This window comes from Neoarius graeffei, chromosome 4, assembly GCF_027579695.1.
Source record: "Neoarius graeffei isolate fNeoGra1 chromosome 4, fNeoGra1.pri, whole genome shotgun sequence".
Taxonomy (NCBI): domain Eukaryota; kingdom Metazoa; phylum Chordata; class Actinopteri; order Siluriformes; family Ariidae; genus Neoarius; species Neoarius graeffei.
In genome coordinates, this window is record NC_083572.1 from 115,242,874 (window position 1) to 115,262,624 (window position 19,751).

Sequence of the window (19,751 nt, forward strand, 5' to 3'; positions counted from 1 at the left end):
TAATACATGATGAAAATCGTTCTGACTTTGATCGGTGGAAAATTCTAAATTCAGCTTGCATCCCCCTGTTCTCATTTGTTTGTCTAAAAATAAAGTCCACATACTCATTTTTAAACGAAGCTGAAATATCCGACATTGGAAACATTTCATATCCGGCAGCCTCGCGATAGTCAGCTCAGCACCGCGGGATACACAAGAGCTGAGAAGTGTTCTCATCAAGGTCCGACTCCGCAGCCAGGCAGTTTGTCAATTAATCGTGGAATCTGAAAACTGACATAAGATGAAGAAGTCTACTCCACTAAAACAAACCAAACTCAGCTCTGGGAAGTCAACAAGTGAGAGAAAAAGAAAGAGGGAAGAAGGGGAGTTAATTTTGCCAGTCCGGAATGCTTATGATCATTAACAGTGCAATTTTAATTAGCATTTCAAGCAACAACAGTGGAAGCCACTTAGCTAGATAGGATTTTCGTTTTCCAGGCGGCACAAACTCTTTTATTCTCTCTCTCGATGTGATTTGGTGCGTTTCAGATCAGAAAAGGCTGGACAGTCGTGACCTGTTGTTTATGAAGTTATTGGTGCTGACGAGACTTGAGCTATTTTGCTAACTTACCAGACTATAGGCTAACGGGAACACAAGACACTGTTGTTTTGATCATTGGTTGTATTTTCGAACGGAAATGAAAACGGGTAGCAAACTTATGTTCACATTTTATTTACAACATGATGTCCCGCCTCTGACTGCTTTCTGTCAATCATGAGCAGCCCAGCCGCGTTCACAGCTCCTCCTCCAATCAGCAGCTGGAGATGAGCCTCCTCTCGGGAAGTCTTGTCCCGCCCCTCTTATTGACTCCCATCTCCAGTGAGGCTCAGTCTCCCAATGGAGCGGTTTAGTCGGTTTTGTGCAATAACCGTCTAGTATTTTGCTATTGAAAAGGGCAGATATTTTTTAAAAAGCAATTGAAGTCCATTCAGGCTCGGCTAGATTGCGTTGTCACTCTCTCTCACTCACTCACTCATTCTCACTCACTCACTCACTCATTCACTCACTCACTCACTCACTCACTCACTCACACACTCTCTCTCACTCACTCACTCATTCTCACTCACACTCCATCACTCACTCAAACACTCACTCTCACTCACTCACTCACTCACTCACACTCCATCACTCACTCACTCACACTCCATCACTCACTCTCACTCACTCACTCTCACACTCCATCACTCACTCTCACTCACTCACTCTCCATCACTCACTCTCACTCACTCACTCTCACTCAAACACTCACTCTCACTCACTCACTCACACTCACTCACTCACACTCACTCACTCACACTCCATCACTCACTCACTCACACTCCATCACTCACTCACTCACTCACACTCCATCACTCACTCACTCACACTCCATCACTCACTCACTCACTCACACTCCATCACTCACTCTCACTCACTCACTCAAACACTCACTCTCACTCACTCACTCACACTCCATCACTCACTCTCACTCACTCACACTCCATCACTCACTCACACTCCATCACTCACTCAAACACTCACTCTCACTCACTCACACACTCACACTCACTCACTCACACTCCATCACTCACTCTCACTCACTCAAACACTCACTCACTCTCACTCACTCACACTCCATCACTCACTCACTCACTCACTCTCACTCACTCACTCACACTCCATCACTCACACTCACTCACTCACACTCCATCACTCACTCACTCACACTCCATCACTCACACTCCATCACTCACTCACACTCCATCACTCACTCACACTCCATCACTCACTCACTCCATCACTCACTCACTCCATCACTCACTCACTCAAACACTCACACTCACTCACTCACACTCCATCACTCACTCACTCACTCACTCACTCACTCACTCACCTCACTCACTCACACTCCATCACTCACTCACTCACACTCCATCACTCACTCACTCACACTCCATCACTCACTCACACTCCATCACTCACACTCACTCACACTCCATCACTCACTCAAACACTCACTCACACTCCATCACTCACTCTCACTCACTCACACTCCATCACTCACTCACACTCCATCACTCACTCACTCCATCACTCACTCCATCACTCACTCACTCAAACACTCACACTCCATCACTCACTCACTCTCACTCACTCACACTCCATCACTCACTCACTCACACTCCATCACTCACTCACTCACACTCCATCACTCACTCACTCACACTCCATCACTCACTCTCACTCACTCCATCACTCACTCTCACTCACTCACTCACTCTCACACTCCATCACTCACTCTCACTCACTCCATCACTCACTCTCACTCACTCACTCACTCTCACACTCCATCACTCACTCAAACACTCACACTCACTCACTCACTCACACTCCATCACTCACTCACTCACTCACTCACTCACTCACTCACTCACTCACACTCCATCACTCACTCAAACACTCACTCACACTCCATCACTCACTCTCACTCACTCACACTCCATCACTCACACTCACACTCCATCACTCACACTCACTCACTCACTCACTCACTCACTCACTCACTCACTCACTCACACTCCATCACTCACTCAAACACTCACTCTCACTCACTCACTCACTCACTCACACTCCATCACTCACTCAAACACTCACTCACACTCCATCACTCACTCTCACTCACACTCCATCACTCACTCACTCACTCACTCACTCACTCACTCACTCACTCAAACACTCACTCACACTCCATCACTCACTCTCACTCACACTCCATCACTCACTCACTCACTCACTCACACTCCATCACTCACTCACACTCACTCACTCACACACTCCATCACTCACTCACTCACTCCATCACTCACTCACTCACTCCATCACTCAAACACTCACACTCACTCACACTCACTCACTCACTCACACTCCATCACTCACTCACTCACTCAAACACTCACACTCCATCACTCACTCACTCACTCAAACACTCACTCTCACTCACTCACACTCCATCACTCACTCTCACTCACTCACACTCCATCACTCACTCACTCACTCACACTCACTCACACTCCATCACTCACTCACTCACACTCCATCACTCACTCACTCACTCACACTCCATCACTCACTCTCACTCACTCAAACACTCACTCACTCACACTCCATCACTCACTCACTCACTCACTCACTCACTCACTCAAACACTCACGCGCGCACACAAAATACTTTTGTGATCGTGCAGTTTTGAAATTGTTAAAATAAACATGTTCACCTACATGTTCATCTTGTTGGGCTTGTGATTTTGACTCGTTTCCAAAATGTATGAAAAGTCACCATATTAGGACTTTTTTTTTTGGCAAATAAGATGTATCGCAGTGTTTGACCTCGGTATTTGAAAAATCCTGGTTACGGCCCTGTGAGGGATCGGCTGATTAGAGAACTGCAGAAAACAAAAGAGGAGGTGGGTGTAGGGGTGTTCCTAATAAAGTGGCCAGTAGGTGCATCTTGGCTCAGAAAATATTTTCTCCATATTGAAGAATGTAAAGCATTCTTTCACATCACAGTTGTGGCTCCAAATGTCAGCGCATGTTTGAATGTAGTAAGAACCACATGCATAATATCAAAAATGTTGATGGAACTGGAGACAAGTTGTCCAAAAGTGACTTTCTTGCCCCCCTGGCCTGCGCACTGGCTCTCCAAAAGCTAGCTCGAAATGGCGAAGCGCAAAACATCCATTTCAGTCTTAATTAAATCCGGTAATTTCACTTTCCCAGCATCCAAAAAATTCCCACTGCCAGGGTCGAACACTCAAGGCTTCCATGTACGCGTGACTGCATTCAACACTTAATGCAGTAGAAAAGAAGAAACTATAAAGAAACGATAAAGTACAGTCCTTTATAAGGAGGACAAGCCTCCCGTAAAATGATGCCTTCAGTCCCTTCTCCAGTTGAAGGCCTGAAAACCAAAGGGGAGAGAAATCCAGTGTAATCAGACTCATACCCAGCTTCTATTCCCATTGTTTATTTGACTTTACAGGACATGAAGCCAGTACTGTACTGGGTTGCTGTTTTGGGGTTTTTTGGCTTTTATTTTGCACTACATTGCCGTTACTTTGTATTATTTCTTCTGCCTATTTATTTATTTGTAATTGGCATTTATGGTGGACAGCAACCTAAGAATTTCATTGTGCAAGAGGACATGTCCTTACTGTGCATATGATGATAAACATTTTGAACTTGAAATTAGAACACTTGGTATTCATCTCTGGCTAAGCATTTTTGGACACTTGCACTTATGTAGTTTCTTGGTGTTTGAACGAATCCATCATTTTACACAAACTGTACTCTGTGGTCTGTTCCTGCACAACATGCAAACATGACCAGCCATCCTGTATTTACTCAAAGTGCACTACCCCAACCTCACACTGAACGGTTTTCACCAAGACTGGATTTACACACTTAACAATAATAATAATAATAATAATAATACTGAATTATATGCGGCATCATGTAAACTAAATTTAGTTTTCTACAGACTAGTGTTCCTTTTTTGTTTTGCTTATATTTAGAATTAACATTTAAAATCATGTCCTGAATGTCGAAATATTTTTAGCATTAATTTATGCTTTCAAAATGAGAACTGAGTTTTGGGAATGACCCAGAATCTTATATTAATGGGAATTTAAATTCAATCTCATCATAGGTAAAAGTCACTCATGGCATTAAAACACAAGCATCACATTCTGTTCAATAAATGTCTTAATATTAATGCCTTTCGATTTTCTTCTTTTTCTTTTTGTCATTTCTCCAATTTAAATTCTATCTATCCCATGTGTTTAATCGCTATTTTTTCTGTGTTGATAATGTGACTGAGCAGGAGCATCGCAGACATTTGGACCTCCACTATCTGATTAGATCAGATCAGATCAGAAAATAAACACTGATGAGGAAACTGCACTGTAGGGCCCCTGAAGAAGACCCTTAACTGTCAACTGTTCATTTGTCTTTGGATAGAAGTGTTTGACAGAATAATAAAAGTTAAATGTATTTTGGATGGAACAGCCATTATTGCTCGAAAATAGTTTTCCGTATGCACTACCTCAAGAAATCTAATCTTTGCATCAGTCATTTTAACAGATGTCACAGAGAGGTATCAGTATTTTATTAAAAAAAAAAAAAAGACATATGGAAGTACTAAACATTCTTAATTAGAAATATGCAGTAACAGTCAAATGTTTGTACATGCCTTCTACTTCAGTGTTTTTTTTATTTATTTTTATTAATTAAAAGGTCACTTCCTGTCTGAAAGTCATGATGGCGGTCGTTTCTCTTTACTTAGTTGTTCGGTTCTTGACATAATATGGATTACTACAGCTGTGTTCCAGGGCCATTTATTGTATTTGTATTATTTACTATTGACTGTTTGATCTCAGGGCAGCACAGTGGTGTAGTGGTTAGCACTGTCGCCTCACAGCAAGAAGGTCCGGGTTCGAGCCCCGTGGCCGACGAGGGCCTTTCTGTGCGGAGTTTGCATGTTCTCCCCGTGTCCGCGTGGGTTTCCTCCGGGTGCTCCGGTTTCCCCCACAGTCCAAAGACATGCAGGTTAGGTTAACTGGTGACTCTAAATTGAGCGTAGGTGTGAATGTGAGTGTGAATGGTTGTCTGTGTCTATGTGTCAGCCCTGTGATGACCTGGCGACTTGTCCAGGGTGAACCCCGCCTTTCACCCGTAGTCAGCTGGGATAGGCTCCAGCTCGCCTGCGACCCTGTAGAACAGGATAAAGCAGCTACAGATAATGGATGGATGGATGTTGGATCTCAAACCCTCGTCCACTAACAACCTTTTGATGAGACACACCTGTTAATTGAAAAGCGTTCCAGTTGACTCCCTCATGAAGCTGGTTAAGATAATAACAATAGTGTGCAAAGCATCATCAAGGGAAACACTGGATACGCTGAAGAACCTAAAATATCAAACATATTTTGTTTTTAGCACTTTTTTTTGTTTACCACATAATTCCAGATGTTATTTCATAGTTTTGATGTCTTCAGTTTTGTTCTACAGGGTAGAGAATCGTCACAATACAGAAACACCTGTAAATGAGTAGAGTGGGGGTGTACAAACTTCTGACTGGTACTGTATGGTCAAATCCTGACTTTGTAAATGAATAACTAATTTCAATAAATATATTCAAAAGTATGACAGGTGCGTGTATCACACACACACCAGCCATAACATTAAACCCACAGAGAGGTGAAGAAGTGAGTAATATTGATGATCTCATTACAGTGGCACCTGTCGAGGGGCGGAGTTTATTAGGCAGCAAGAGAACAGTCAGTTCTTGAAGTTGATGTGCTGGAAGCAGGAAAAATGGGTGAGTGTAAGGATCTGAGTGACTTTGACAAAATTGTGATGGTAAGATGACAGGGTCTGAACATCTCCAAAATAGCTCATCCTGTGGCGTGTTCCTGGTGCGCAGTGGTTAGTACTGAACAAAAGTGGTCCAAGGATCCAAAGGACAACCGGTGACCGGGTCATGGGCCTCGAAGGTTCATTGATTCACATGGGGCATGAAGGCTAGCCCATATGGTCCAATCCAACAGAAGAGTTACTGTAGCACAAACTATTATAAAAGTTAATGCTGACTAAAACAAAGGTGTCACTGTTAATGTTTTTTCAGCAGTCTGTGCTCGACTCGCTCCAGGTTTAATCTTGATGTCTTGCATTATCAAATGTATCCAACTTGGACATGCATTCATAATGTACTGAAAACACCTGCTCCTTCCGTCACTAATCTTGCAACAATCTGGAATAATTTGTCTCACCCTAATAATTTTTAATAATTCTTTTGATAGTGATAAACCCCAACTGCTCCAGAATATTTACAACTCCACCAGGATGTACAGTGCTGAAAAAAAAAAAAAAAAAAAGGTCTTCGACAGTAATTTTGTTTCATACAGATCTGGTTATAGGTGGGTTTTTTGTTGTTTTTTTGGACAGCTTCATTACCGGGTCAGTAAAAACATTTCAGACTTCCAGAAAATTGTTTTTCTTTTTGCAAATGTAAACAAACAAAAACAAACTTTGTACATCAATCAGGACAATAAGCCATACGTTTGAGACAAAAAAAAAAAATTACTGAAGAATATCACGTTACCTGCACAAACAGAAGGGAGTCAAAAATGAAGAAGAGTCCAGAAGAACTGCTTAGACAAAACTTCCGAGCCCAGATCCTTAAACAGCTGCACAAAGTGCACCTGAGACGGCTAACGAACCATTGAAAGACAAAGCTTCAAACAAAATACTGACCATTGAAAGTACTATAGTTATTTTGATGTCGAAATGTTTGCTTCATTAGTTTTGAAGGCATCTTTGCTTTACAGCATTTCTTTACATGGGCCCAAGTACAACCCTGATTCTAAAACAGCTGGGATGCTGTGTAAAATATAAAACAGCATGCAATGATTTGCAAATCCTTTTTGCCCTATATTCAATTGGATACAGCACATAAGACAAGATATTTAAAATGTTCAAACTGAGAAACTTTGCTTTTTGTAAATATACACCTTTATGTCTGTGAAGGTTCTCAGGTCATTGTAACCGTACAGTAGGTGCTAAAGAAGGCAACTGGATTTGCTTGAAGATGTTTCAGCTCTCATCCGAAAGGCTTCTTCACTTCTGTCTGACTCGTGGGGAGTTCCAGGTATTTATCCTCTAGTGGACCAAAAGCAACCCTAAGGAGCGTCGCTGAGGTCACATGGGTCGTTGACCCTCTATGTCATCCTGTAGGTTGTTAGGGTCACTGGAGGCCAGGTGTGAACAGTGTTAGCAGCCAAGAGGGTCCCTAACAAATGGTCCCTAATGTTAGGGTCCCTTTCGGATGAGAGGCGAAACATCTTAAAGGAATTCAAGCAAGTCCAGTTGCCTTCTTTAGCACCTACGGTATACGCTCATTCTGAATTTGATGTGTGCAAAATGTTCCAAAAAGATGGAGCAGGGGCAACAAAAGATGGGGAAAGGTGTGGAATACTCATTTTAAAAAACAAACAACCAAACAACACCCATTTGGAATATTCTACAGATAATAGTATCATGATTGGATATGAAAGAGCCTCCTCCAAAGGCTAAAATTTGACAAGCAATGATGGGGTGAGGTTCACTACTTTGTGAAAAACTGCATGGGCAAATAACAGACTGGGAACAGTTGTGAAATCTTTGCTGCCATGGGTAATTTGCACATTTGTGAAGGCTCCATTAATGCCGAAATGTACATACAGGTTTTGGAGAAAATATATGCTGCCATCCAGATGACCTCTTTTTCTAGGGATGTCCCTGTTTATTCAAGCAAGGTAACACCAAGCCACATTCTGCATGTAGTACAGCGCCATGACTTTGTAGTAAAAGAGTGCAGGTGCTAAACTGATCTGCCTGCTGCCTACTGAAAATGTGTGGTGCATTATGAAGTGCAAAATACAACAGAAACCCCGGACTGTTGTGCAACTGAATGCATATATCAAGCAAAAATGGGAAAGAATTTCACATTCAAAACTTCAACAAATTTTGGCTAACAAAATGGAGGAGCCAAAGGGAGTTTGAGTGCAACATCACGTGTTTTACAGAATCATGGTTACACCAGGATATCCCCGACCACATCTCCATCAAGGGCTTTCAGACTGTGCGGGCAAACAGCAACAGCATCGAGAGTGGGAAGCGGGAAGGACAGGCGGCATTTACTGTTCTTGTTGACAACAGATGGTGCAATCCTGGTCACATTATGACCAAGGAAAGCATTTGTTGCCCAGACATTGAACTGTTAACTGTAGGACTCCATCCATATTATTTGTCCAGGGAAAATGTCTTATGCCATCATCGTAGCTGTCTACGTCCCACCCTTGGCCAACCCAAAGTTGGCATACGATATTCATACCACCACAGCTGGACTCCAAACTAAAACACCCAAACCCCTGCTACATGTCCCTCGTGAAAAGACAGCCTGCAACCACAAGGACAGTGGGGAGTTGGTCACAGAAGGCCTAGGAGACACTTCAGGGTCATTTTGAGACAACAGACTGGCAGGCACTATGTGAACCACATGGACAGGCCATTGATGGGCTCACTGAGTGCATCCTCTACCTGCTACACCGAGCCCACTCGCATCTGGATAAGGGAAATGGCACAGTGAGGATCCTCTTCTTGGACTTCTCGAGTGTCAGCCCCAGGGTGCTCAAAGCCTGTGCCCCAGCTATGTGGAATGCTTCATCATGTCTTCAACATCAACCCAAGTCTTCAAAAAGGTTCCCGTGATGTGGAAGACGTCATGCCTCATCCCAGTGCCGAAGACACCTCGCTCCAGTGGCTCCAAGATTTACAGGCCAGCGGCATGAACATCTCACATCATGAAGACCCTGGAGAGACTTGTTCTTGAGCAGCTCCAGCCCATGGTCAGACCATTCTTAGACCATTTCCAGTTCACCTACCAGCCCCAACTCAGAGTTGAGGACACCATAAATCTACCTGCGGGACTGTTCCTACTTCTAGCTGAACAAACTGGCGAGCACCGTGAGGGTAATGTTCTTTGACTTTTCCAGTGTTTTCAACACCATCCAGCCAGTGCGTCTGGGTGAGGAGCTGATGGTGATGAATATGGAGGCCCCCTTCATGTCCTGGCTTGTTAATTACCTGTCCAGCAGGCCACAATATGTATGCTTACAACACCGTGTTTGATAAGGTGGCCAGCAATACTGGGGTACCACAGGGAACAGTCGTCTCTCCCTTCCTGTGTTGATACGTGGTATTTATACTGTTTTACTCAATATGAGAATTTCATTTTGCACTATAGGCCACAGAAAACAGAAAAATGCTTGAAACAGTTTAGCTTACGTGTTAAGGAGTCTCGAATATATTAAAATTTCACTTTCTTAAATAACTGATGGAAGATCTCATCTCATTATCTCTAGCCGCTTTATCCTGTTCTACAGGGTCGCAGGCAAGCTGGAGCCTATCCCAGCTGACTACGGGCGAAAGGCGGGGTTCACCCTGGACAAGTCGCCAGGCCATCACAGGGCTGACACATAGACACAGACAACCATTCACACTCACATTCACACCTACGCTCAATTTAGAGTCATCAGTTAACCTAACCTGCATGTCTTTGGACTGTGGGGGAAACCGGAGCACCCGGAGGAAACCCACGCGGACACGGGGAGAACATGCAAACTCCACACAGAAAGGCCCTCGCTGGCCACGGGGCTCGAACCCAGGACCTTCTTGCTGTGAGGCGACAGCGCTAACCACTACACCACCGTGCCGCCCTCTGATGGAAGATATTGAACTTTTCATAATATTCTAATTTTTTGAGATGCATTAGTAGTGTCCTCAGTTTCCAAATACTTACTGAGTGTTATTAAAAGAAAAAGTGATAATGTAAACATGTTCTTGTCCCAACTTCTTTGAAACGTGTTGCAGGCATCAGATTCAGACTGAATGAATGTTTAAAGAAAAAAAGTTTCCATTTGAACATTAAATATCTTGTCTTCGTATTGTATGTAGTGAATATAGGTTGAAAAGTTTTTCCAAAATCATTGCATTTTGTTTTTATTTATGTTGTACACACAGTGTTTCAACATTTTTAGGATCAGTGTTGTATTTTACACAGTGCTATACAGTAGCATGCAAAGGTTTGTGCACCCTTACTGAAAATGTCTGTTACTGTGAATAGTTAAGCGAGCAGAAGATGAACTGATCACCAAAAGGCATAAAGGTAAAGATGGCATTTCTTTTCAGCGTTTTCTGCAGGATTTGTGCATTATTTTTGTTTTGTACAACTGGAGAGTGAAAAAAGAAAAGGAACACCATGCAAAAGTTTGGGCACCCCAATACATTAGAGTTCTCAGGTAACTTTTACCAAGGTTCCAGACCTTAATTAGCTTACTGAGTTGTGGCTTGTTCAAATTCTTCATTAGGAAAGGTCAGATGATGCAGATTTCAAAGCTGTATAAATTCTCTGACTCCTCAAACTTGTCCCTAAACTCAACAGCCATGGGCTCCTCTAAGCAACTCCCTCGCATTCTGAATAATAAAATAATTGATGCTCACAAAGCAGGAGAAGGCTACAAGAACGTAGCAAAGTGTTTTCAGGTAGCTGTTTCCTCAGATTGTAATGTTATCAAGAAATGGCAGTTAACAGAAACAGTGGAGATCAAGGTGAGGTCTGGAAGATGAAGAAAACTTTCTGAAAGAACTGCTCGTTGGATTGCTAGAGAGGCAAATAAAAACCCCTGTTGGACTGCAAAAGACCTTCAGAAAGATTTAGCAGACCCTGGAGTGGTGGTGCACTGTTCTACTATGCAGCAACACCTGAACAAATATGACCTTCATGGGAGAGTCATCAGAAGAAAACCGTTCCTGCATCCGAGCCACAAAATTCAACGTCTGAAGTTTGCAAATGAACATCTAAATAAGCCTGATGCATTTTGGAAACAAATCCTGTGGACTGATGAAATCAAAATAAAACTTTTGGGCCACAATGTGCAAAGGTATGTTTGGAGAAAAAAGGGTGCCAAATTCCAGGAAAAGAACACCTCTCCAACTCTGAAGCATGGGTGTGGATCCATCATGCTTTGGGGTTGTGTTGCAGCCAGTGGCACAGGGCACATTTCATTGGTCGAGGGAAGCATGGATTTGAATAAATACCAACAAATTCTAGAAGCAAACATCACACCATCTGTAAAAAAGCTGAAGTTAAAAAGAGGACAGGTCCTACAATAAGACGATGATCCAAAACACACCTCAAAATCTACAATGGAATACCTCAAGAGGCCCAAGCTGAAGGTTTTGCCCGGGCCCTCACAGTCCCCTGACCTAAACATCATTGAAAATCTGTGGATAGATCTCAAAAGAGCAGTGCATGCAAGACAGCCCAGGAAACTTGTAGAACTGGAAGCCTTTTGCAAGGACGAATGTGTGAAAATCCCCCAGGTAAGAACTGAAAGATTATTAGCTGGCTACAAAAAGTGTTTACAAGCTGTGATACTTGCCAAGGGGGGGGGGGGGGTTACTAAGCACTGACCATGCAGGGTGCCCAAACTTTTGCTTCGGGCCCTTTTCCTTTTTTGTAATTTTAAAAATGTAAAAGATGAATTTTTTTTTTTGCTTAAAATATAAAGGGAATGAGTCATCTTTAACTTTATGCCTTTTGGAGATCATTTCATCTTCAACTTGCTTAACTGTTCACAGTAACAGCAATTTTGACTAGGGGTGCCCAAACTTTTGCATACCACTGTATAAAGTAGTTCAACAATATTATTTCACCCAAAATAAGGACTTAGAATATAACTAATTAAATTCCCATAATTTCTGATGAGAACTTCTGCATATCTTCATTCTCAGTTGTGTGAATGCGTTGGTGTCTCTTAAAGTTCCTCCGTGTCTTAAAACTCTTCCCGCACTGTGAACAGTGATGGGGCTTCTCTCCTGTATGAATGCGTTGGTGTTGCTGGAGATTACTCTGATTCCTGAAGCTCTTCCTGCACTGTGAGCAGTAATATGGCTTCTCTCCTGTGTGAATGCGTTGGTGTCTCTTAAAGTTCTTCTGTATTCTAAAACTCTTCCCGCACTGCGAGCAGTGATAGGGCTTCTCTCCTGTATGAATGCGTCGGTGTTGCTGGAGATTACTCTGGTTCCTAAAACTCTTCCTGCACTGTGAGCAGTGATATGGTTTCTCTCCTGTGTGAATGCGTTGGTGTTCTTGCAGATTACTCTGGTTCCTGAAACTCTTCCCACAGTGTGAACACTGATACGGCTTCTCTCCTGTGTGAATGCGCTGGTGTCGGTAGAAATTATTATAGCTGGTCAAACTCTTCCCACACACTGAACAGTAATAGGGTTTCTCCCCCGTGTGAATGCGTTGGTGTTGTTGGAGATCACTTCCTTGTGTAAAACTCTTCCCACACTCTGAGCAGGGATACGGTTTATCTCCTGTGTGAATAGTCAGGTGTTTTTGTAGATTACCCCGTTGTGTAAAACTCTTCCCACACTGTGAGCACTGATACGGCTTCTCTCCTGTATGAACTCGCAGGTGTCGTCCAAGATGACCTCTGTCACTAAAGCTCTTTTCACACTCTGAACAGCGATACGGCTTCTCTCCGGTGTGAATGCGCTGATGTCGCAGGAGACTACTCTGGCTAGTAAAATTCTTTCCACACTGTGAACAGTGATGTGTCTTCTCTCCTGTGTGAACAAGCTGGTGCTCTTTGAGAGTACTCTTTTGACCAAAACTCCTCTCACACTCCGAGTAAAGGTTTTTTTGCATTCGTCTATGAGAGGTGTTACTGGGGGAAGAACCAGATGAGTTTTGGTGACTACTGGAGTGCTCTGCAGATACCAGATTCTTATATTCAATCTTGTCTGACTTCATCTTAGCAGGACCTCTATGTTCTTGCAGCTGTAGACACAAAAAACACCCCTCAAATCTGGATCAGAAAAAGGTAAAAAAAAAAGACAATGATTCAACATTTAAAAACAGGTCATCAGTATTTGTTAATTTTATAAACTGAAATTCAGAACTATGTAACAGCTTTCCTGGCAGGAAAGTAACTGGTTTGTTCTGGAGGGAATTTTAGAAGTGCCAGGACCTCAGCTTTTAGTGGTTTATTAAGAGAGAGAGAGAGAGAGAGAGAGAGAGAGAGAGAGAGAGAGAGAGAGAGAGACTTTCCTCATTCCTATTATTCCATCAAGTAATGTGGACTCAGCAGGTTGGTGCTGGTTCCAAATAACAAGGAACCTCGTCAGATATCCAGGGTTCATAGAACCATGGTGACACATATGATTAGCATTCCGTTTGATCACCCCAACCACTGGAGGTGGGAACAATTACCTGGGTATTAAATGCCATAATATCAGAAGGCACAGGACTCTTCTTTTGAAGAAGGGAGTATACTGAACAGAACCATGGGGTATATTTTTCAGTTGCACCTTGGGTGAGAAAAGGCTGGGGAAGAACTTCAGTCTGTATCCCTGCAATAGTGCCATCAAGATCCATTGATCTGATGTCGTTAATAACCATTGTTTTTGGCTATAAAGTGTCCCATCACTAGCCAGTGCTCTTCAGGGTCGTGCTCTGTGGCACTTCCAGTGGATGGGGAGCACTGTTTAGGACCCACTCTGCAAGATGGACAGGGGGAACTTGGATGCCTGCTAGTGGCCTCAGGGCATGATTTTCACCAACTATGCAGAGGCTCCAACTTGGGAAATTCTCCCTCTCTGCGAGTAGCTCGGAGGGAGACAAGTTTGAGCGCCGTAGGCGCGAAGGCGAGTTATATGAATGAATGATTCACCACATTAATAGCAACGGATCTAGATAAATCCAGTGACTATAGACCAAACTTTAATATGCCTAAAGTCAATGTTAATGTCAATCATGACTATTATAAATTGCCAATGGTAGACCCTCTGATGATAATGTTCTTCTAATAATATTCAAAGTTAGTAAAAGTCAGACAAAAAAAAAAGTCAGACAAGTTAGTTAGAATCTAACGTCTGATCTGGTGAACTAGCCTTGTCAGATATAGGGTCGTCTTGCTGCCGTCCAAAACAGTCCGCCATTCGTCCCTGGCGACCATCGCGATGGGCAATCCGAACTTTATCTTGGTGATTTTCTGATATTTTTTCTTCGTAGTTTGGCTTTCACCATTTCCACCAACGGAACTTCGTTTCATTATCTCATTCAAGAGAACATAAAGTTAAAGACGAGCAGGCGATAAATGCAGACGCAAAAAAACCCAAACAAAATGGTTGAGTGTTGTGGGTTTTCTCATTCTCTCATGCATATCATTAATAGTGCCATCTGTATGCTTTATCGGTAACTGCTAAGACATTGGGTGGCTCAGTGTGACCCCGCGGCGTACCGAATTCCACTCGATTCATATGTGCGCTTGATCTGCGTGCGCATGCCTCCGGCATTCACTCCAATCCCCGTTACGCCGATTGGTGTACAGACTGGGGAATCGGCATATACTGCGGGGTACACACTTGAGCCCACCCATACAATGTCAGACACACGAAAAGCGGAAAGTCAACTATTAATTTTCGTCAACATAAACGGATCAAGGTCAGGGCCGTAGCCAGCATTTTAAAAATCACAGGGGTCCATAATGCGCGAAAAATGTTCGCCATATTTAAATGAGAGGGTGAATTACACATCACACAAGAGATCTATTCCTGAAATTACTTTTAATGGTGTTTGAACTGAATATCATCAGTTTTGAAAAAAAAAATGTAGCAAGGGTAAGAATAATTTAAGCTTGTTTAATGGTTTGATCTGGCCCAAACAATGAGGACAAAACTGCGCTGCTTCGAAAATGTAAATTGAACAGCTTGATGAAAGTGCGCTGATGGTTACCATGAAAACCCTGTGTCTCCTGCACTGCGTTCCTCCCCTGAGTCGTGCACTCATTCGCTTTTGTGTTCTTGGTCTCAGAGCCGCGCGCACCAAACAGACACAGAAGACAGAATCAACGTTTAACATCATTAACAATGCACTTTTTCCGTAGACGTTTTAATGTTATTCTTTATTTTTTTATCCAGTTGAATATTTAGCGTACAAATGTATTTTCAGCTCTTAAAAATGGCTGAGGTCCGGACCGCAGGGGCCTCAGAGCTGGCTGCGGCCATGATCAAATTGTATATATTTTTTTAACTAAATCATGCATAGTAAGGGCGGGCGGGCGATTTTTATGTTGTCAGCAGGAGAATTTTCTAAATGTTCCCTAAGGCGGGAGATCTCCCGCCCATGGCGGGAGAGTTGGAGCCTCTGACTATGGCAGGTGGGATTAGGAACAAATAGTTTAGTTGCAGTGACAAAAGGTCCTTTTGGTAATTCTGGGTTCATGATTCTGAGACAACTGAACTATTGACCCTTCAGACTATATGGACAGAGATCTGGACTACTGAACAACAGACTAAGAGCAGCTACCTATGAGGTCCTTGAGCAAGAAGAGTAATACTTATTTGCTCCAAGATAAAAACATCTTCCAAATGAATAAAATGTACTACTCAGAGCAGTCCTAGCAGCCAGATTTGTTGGGACTGATTTCCACAAATTCAGCACAGAAGATTTTGCCAGCTGTACTTGATACTGTGTATTAACCTGGTTGGTGAATCACACTATATCCTAGCATAGGATTCTCACTGCAAGGAGAGAAATGTCAATAAGCTCCCTTACAGAATTAATATTTTCGGAGTGAGGTCATCATCAGAGTCCTTGGAATGTTGAAGATATACAGTACAGGTGATTCTCACTGCCCCTTGCAGTTAGGAGGGCTGAAATGGAAAAAGTATTGGAGCAGTTGGAACTCAGTCAATTCGGGAGCATTTAAAAGACATAAGTTGCCTTTGTAGTTTTTGCAATTGCAAAAGAAATTGGATTTTAAATCTCTGCTGGTTTCTCAACTATAACACTTCCCCACAATTAGTTTGCTAAATCAAAGGGCATGGACTAAATGAGAGAGAACACTAGTTTCCACAAAGTCACATGGTGATTACTATAACACAGTATTTGTTGCGGGCCCTGACAACATATCTGGCCGGGTGGTCAGGGAATGTGCTGATCAGCTTGCAGACATCTTCAACACATCCCTGAACACAGCTGTGGTACCTGCATGGCTCAAAACCACCAAAATCAACCACCTCACAGAATCCTGCTGCTCACTCTCCACTGCACATCAATGGCTCTACTGTGAAGTTCCTGGGAGTGCACATAGAAGAAAACCTCTCCTGGACCCTGAACACCACTACCAGCACAAAGAAAGCTCAATGGCATCCATACTTTCTGCAAAAGCTGAAGGTGGCCAGCCTCTCTCCTATCATCCTCGCATCCTTCTACCGAGGGACCACTGAAAGTGTCTTCTGCTATTACATCACTGTCTGGTTCAGGAACTACAACATCCCTGAACAAAAGTCCCTGCAGCAGATAATGAGGATGGTAGGGAGGCTCATCAGGGTCCCTCTCCCACCCATCTCCTGACTCTGTATGAAATGCATTGTCCACTGTGCCAAGAGTATAGTGCAGCACAAGTCCCACCCATCACATGCACTGTTCTCCCTCCTGCCGTCTGGCAGAAGCTACCACAGCATTCAAACTGTCACTACCAGACACTGCAACAGCTTCTTCCCCCAGACAGTCAGAATCCTCAACTCACTGTTACCCCCAAATAATTGATAGTTCAAACTGAAACTAAAACTTCTCATCCACATCTCACCCCATTTGCACTACACTGCCTATTTGCACTGCAACTGTGGTGCGAGCTGGTCTAGGGGTTAGCATGTCCACCTCTCAACTGGGAGATCACAAGTTCTACTCATGGTCAGATCATACCAAAGACCATCATAAAAATGGTACCTACTACCATCTGGCAAGGCATGCTGTGAATAGGGAGTCAAACTCTCGTGGTTACCACAGGACCCACCCCCCACCGTAACCCTAGCTATATAATAGTTAAGAGGCCGAGGGCTGCTGAAACGGAGATCAGCGCCACACCCATGCACCTCACAGAGCTGGGTAGTACTGGGACAGGAGACTGCCTGGGAAGACCAGATCCTGGCATGGGAAGGACTTTGACTTTTTGCCCATTTGCACACACATGCACAATGCTCACTTTGCACTATCTGTCCAGCTAATTTGAGGGTCACACACAGGAGGTCATACCTACATGTTTGAAAATCCATCAGATGCAAAGTGCTTTCTTGAAAGGTTAGACAAGGTAATTTACCCAGAAGCAGAAGACTGAACTGTGGCTTGAAGATGATGTGGGAAAAGTAGTTATGGTTTATTTTTCCTAAACATAAGCGCCATCACCTTATTTTCCTGGCGCAAGTAAGTACATTCTGTATCCAAGCAAGGGCATTGCTATATCTGTTTAATGACATTTTTGTATAACTTTATTCAATATTAATGCAGCTTAACTGCTTCTGTAAGTTGACGGTCGGTGGTTCAACCAGATAACATGAGTGGCCCAGTCAATCTAGATGGCGATTCTGTATTTTATATTTGTACGATTTAGACAAATTCCTTATGGCACAATTGCAGTTGCATTAAGATGCTGAAACAGTTCTCTAATTGGTTGCATTATTTCCATCTTGGACATGGTCTTTCGAAACAAATCCATATCAAAAATTGCTCATATTTAGAGCCCAATACAACAAAATGACCGTAGGAAGAGCCACAGTTAGTTTCATGGAATTTAAACAAATGTTTTATAACCAAGGGGAGAAACATGGAAGATTCTCGGCTTGGTGCATCAGGTAACTCCCATCAGAAAGAGCCATCACCTCAACTGAAGACACTAAAGGTGAGATGACTGTAGACCGCCTGGAGATAAATGATGCTTTCCAACAGTTTGATGTACCACTCTGAATACCCCATTAATTATGATGCTCAAGCTAGATTTCTTGATAATCTTGAACTTCCTCACATCTCAGAGGATTTTGGGGGTAGCCTTGATGCCATATTGGAGCAGACAAAATATCAGAGGAAATGAAGGCAGGTAAAACAGCTGGGCTGCCTATAGATATTTATAAATAAGTTCAAACACAAACTCCAAGTGCCACTTTAAGAAATTTTTTTGGACTCATTTGAGAATGGTCTGCTCTCCACATCATTGAGAGGAGCCCTGATCACTCGGATTCCAAAACCAGGTAAACCAAGGGACAGATGTCAGTCACTTCAGAAGGGAAATGGGCTAAACTCAGATATAAAAATCCTATGCAAGGCACTTACTTGCAGGTTGGAGGACTGGCTTCCATCTGTAATAAAACAAGATCATAATGGATTTGTCAAGGATTTCACAAAGTAAGGAGAGTATTAAAATGTCCTACATGAAAGAAGGGACTCTCCAGATACCGCCATTCTGTCACTGGATGCCAAAAAAAAGGCTTTTGATAGAGTTCAGTGGCCTCATCTTGGAGGTTCTGACCCATTTTGGCTGTGGGGAAACTTTCCTCAAATGGATAAAGCTTGTCTACATACAACCTACCGCTGAAATTCTCACCAACAGTGTTGTTTCCAAAACCCTTCAATATTTCACGTGGTGCTAGTCAAGGCTGCCCTTTCTCACCACTCCTATTCACTTTGGCCATAGCGGTCAGGTCACACAGTGAAATCTCTGGCCTTAGATTAGTTCATCAACTGAAAACCTCTCGATGCTGATGATCCTTTTTCTAACAGACTTAACAAGGGGTATCCCAGCTCAGCTAAATGTCAAGACTTTTGGAAGATTTTCTTGATATAAAATACATAATTCTCAAGCTTCTTTCGTACTGCTCAATAAAACAAAGGCTCAGGCCTATCGACCTGACATCCTCGTTCAACTCAACAGACTGCTTCCCCTACCTTGGCATCTACATCGTACCCGAGGTTGATAAACTTGTCGCAGCCAACTATGACCCCCATCCTACAGTTAATTACCAATTCAGACACACAGATGGTCAAACTTATCCATTTCTACAATTGGCTGAATTAATATACTGAAAAATGAAAATCCTTCCCAAACTAAGTTATTTATTCCAAAATATTCCATTACCTTCTGAAGAATGATTAAGAGGGTTTTCTTAGCTCTTCATTATTTTAGACCTGGTATAATTCTCTGCCTGATAGAGAGAGTTGAGACCAACGATTTGTGTGAAAACCCGAGTCACAAAACAGGTATTTAAGAGCTCAGGTTACAGATAAAGGGTAA

The 19,751-nt window shown here is 42.9% G+C and overlaps 1 protein-coding gene across 6 annotated transcripts in view; it reads right to left on the reverse strand.

Annotated features, from left to right (window-relative positions):
- LOC132885537 (zinc finger protein 239-like) overlaps positions 1-19,751 on the reverse strand; it is a 72,587-nt gene that overhangs the window by 32,889 nt on the left and 19,947 nt on the right. Inside the window, exons 2-4 of one of the 6 annotated variants that reach the window (XM_060920293.1) lie at positions 18,794-18,819; positions 16,241-16,338; positions 5,772-13,490 (exon numbers count right to left, since the gene is read on the reverse strand). In XM_060920293.1, coding sequence (XP_060776276.1) covers positions 12,359-13,435 — 1,077 coding nt within the window. In that variant the 5' untranslated portion in view covers positions 13,436-13,490; positions 16,241-16,338; positions 18,794-18,819 and the 3' untranslated portion in view covers positions 5,772-12,358. Of the gene's footprint in view, positions 1-5,771; positions 13,491-16,240; positions 16,339-18,793; positions 18,820-19,751 lie in introns of those variants that run through there. The other 5 variants (XM_060920294.1, XM_060920292.1, XM_060920296.1 and 2 more) reach the window with 5 other exon arrangements.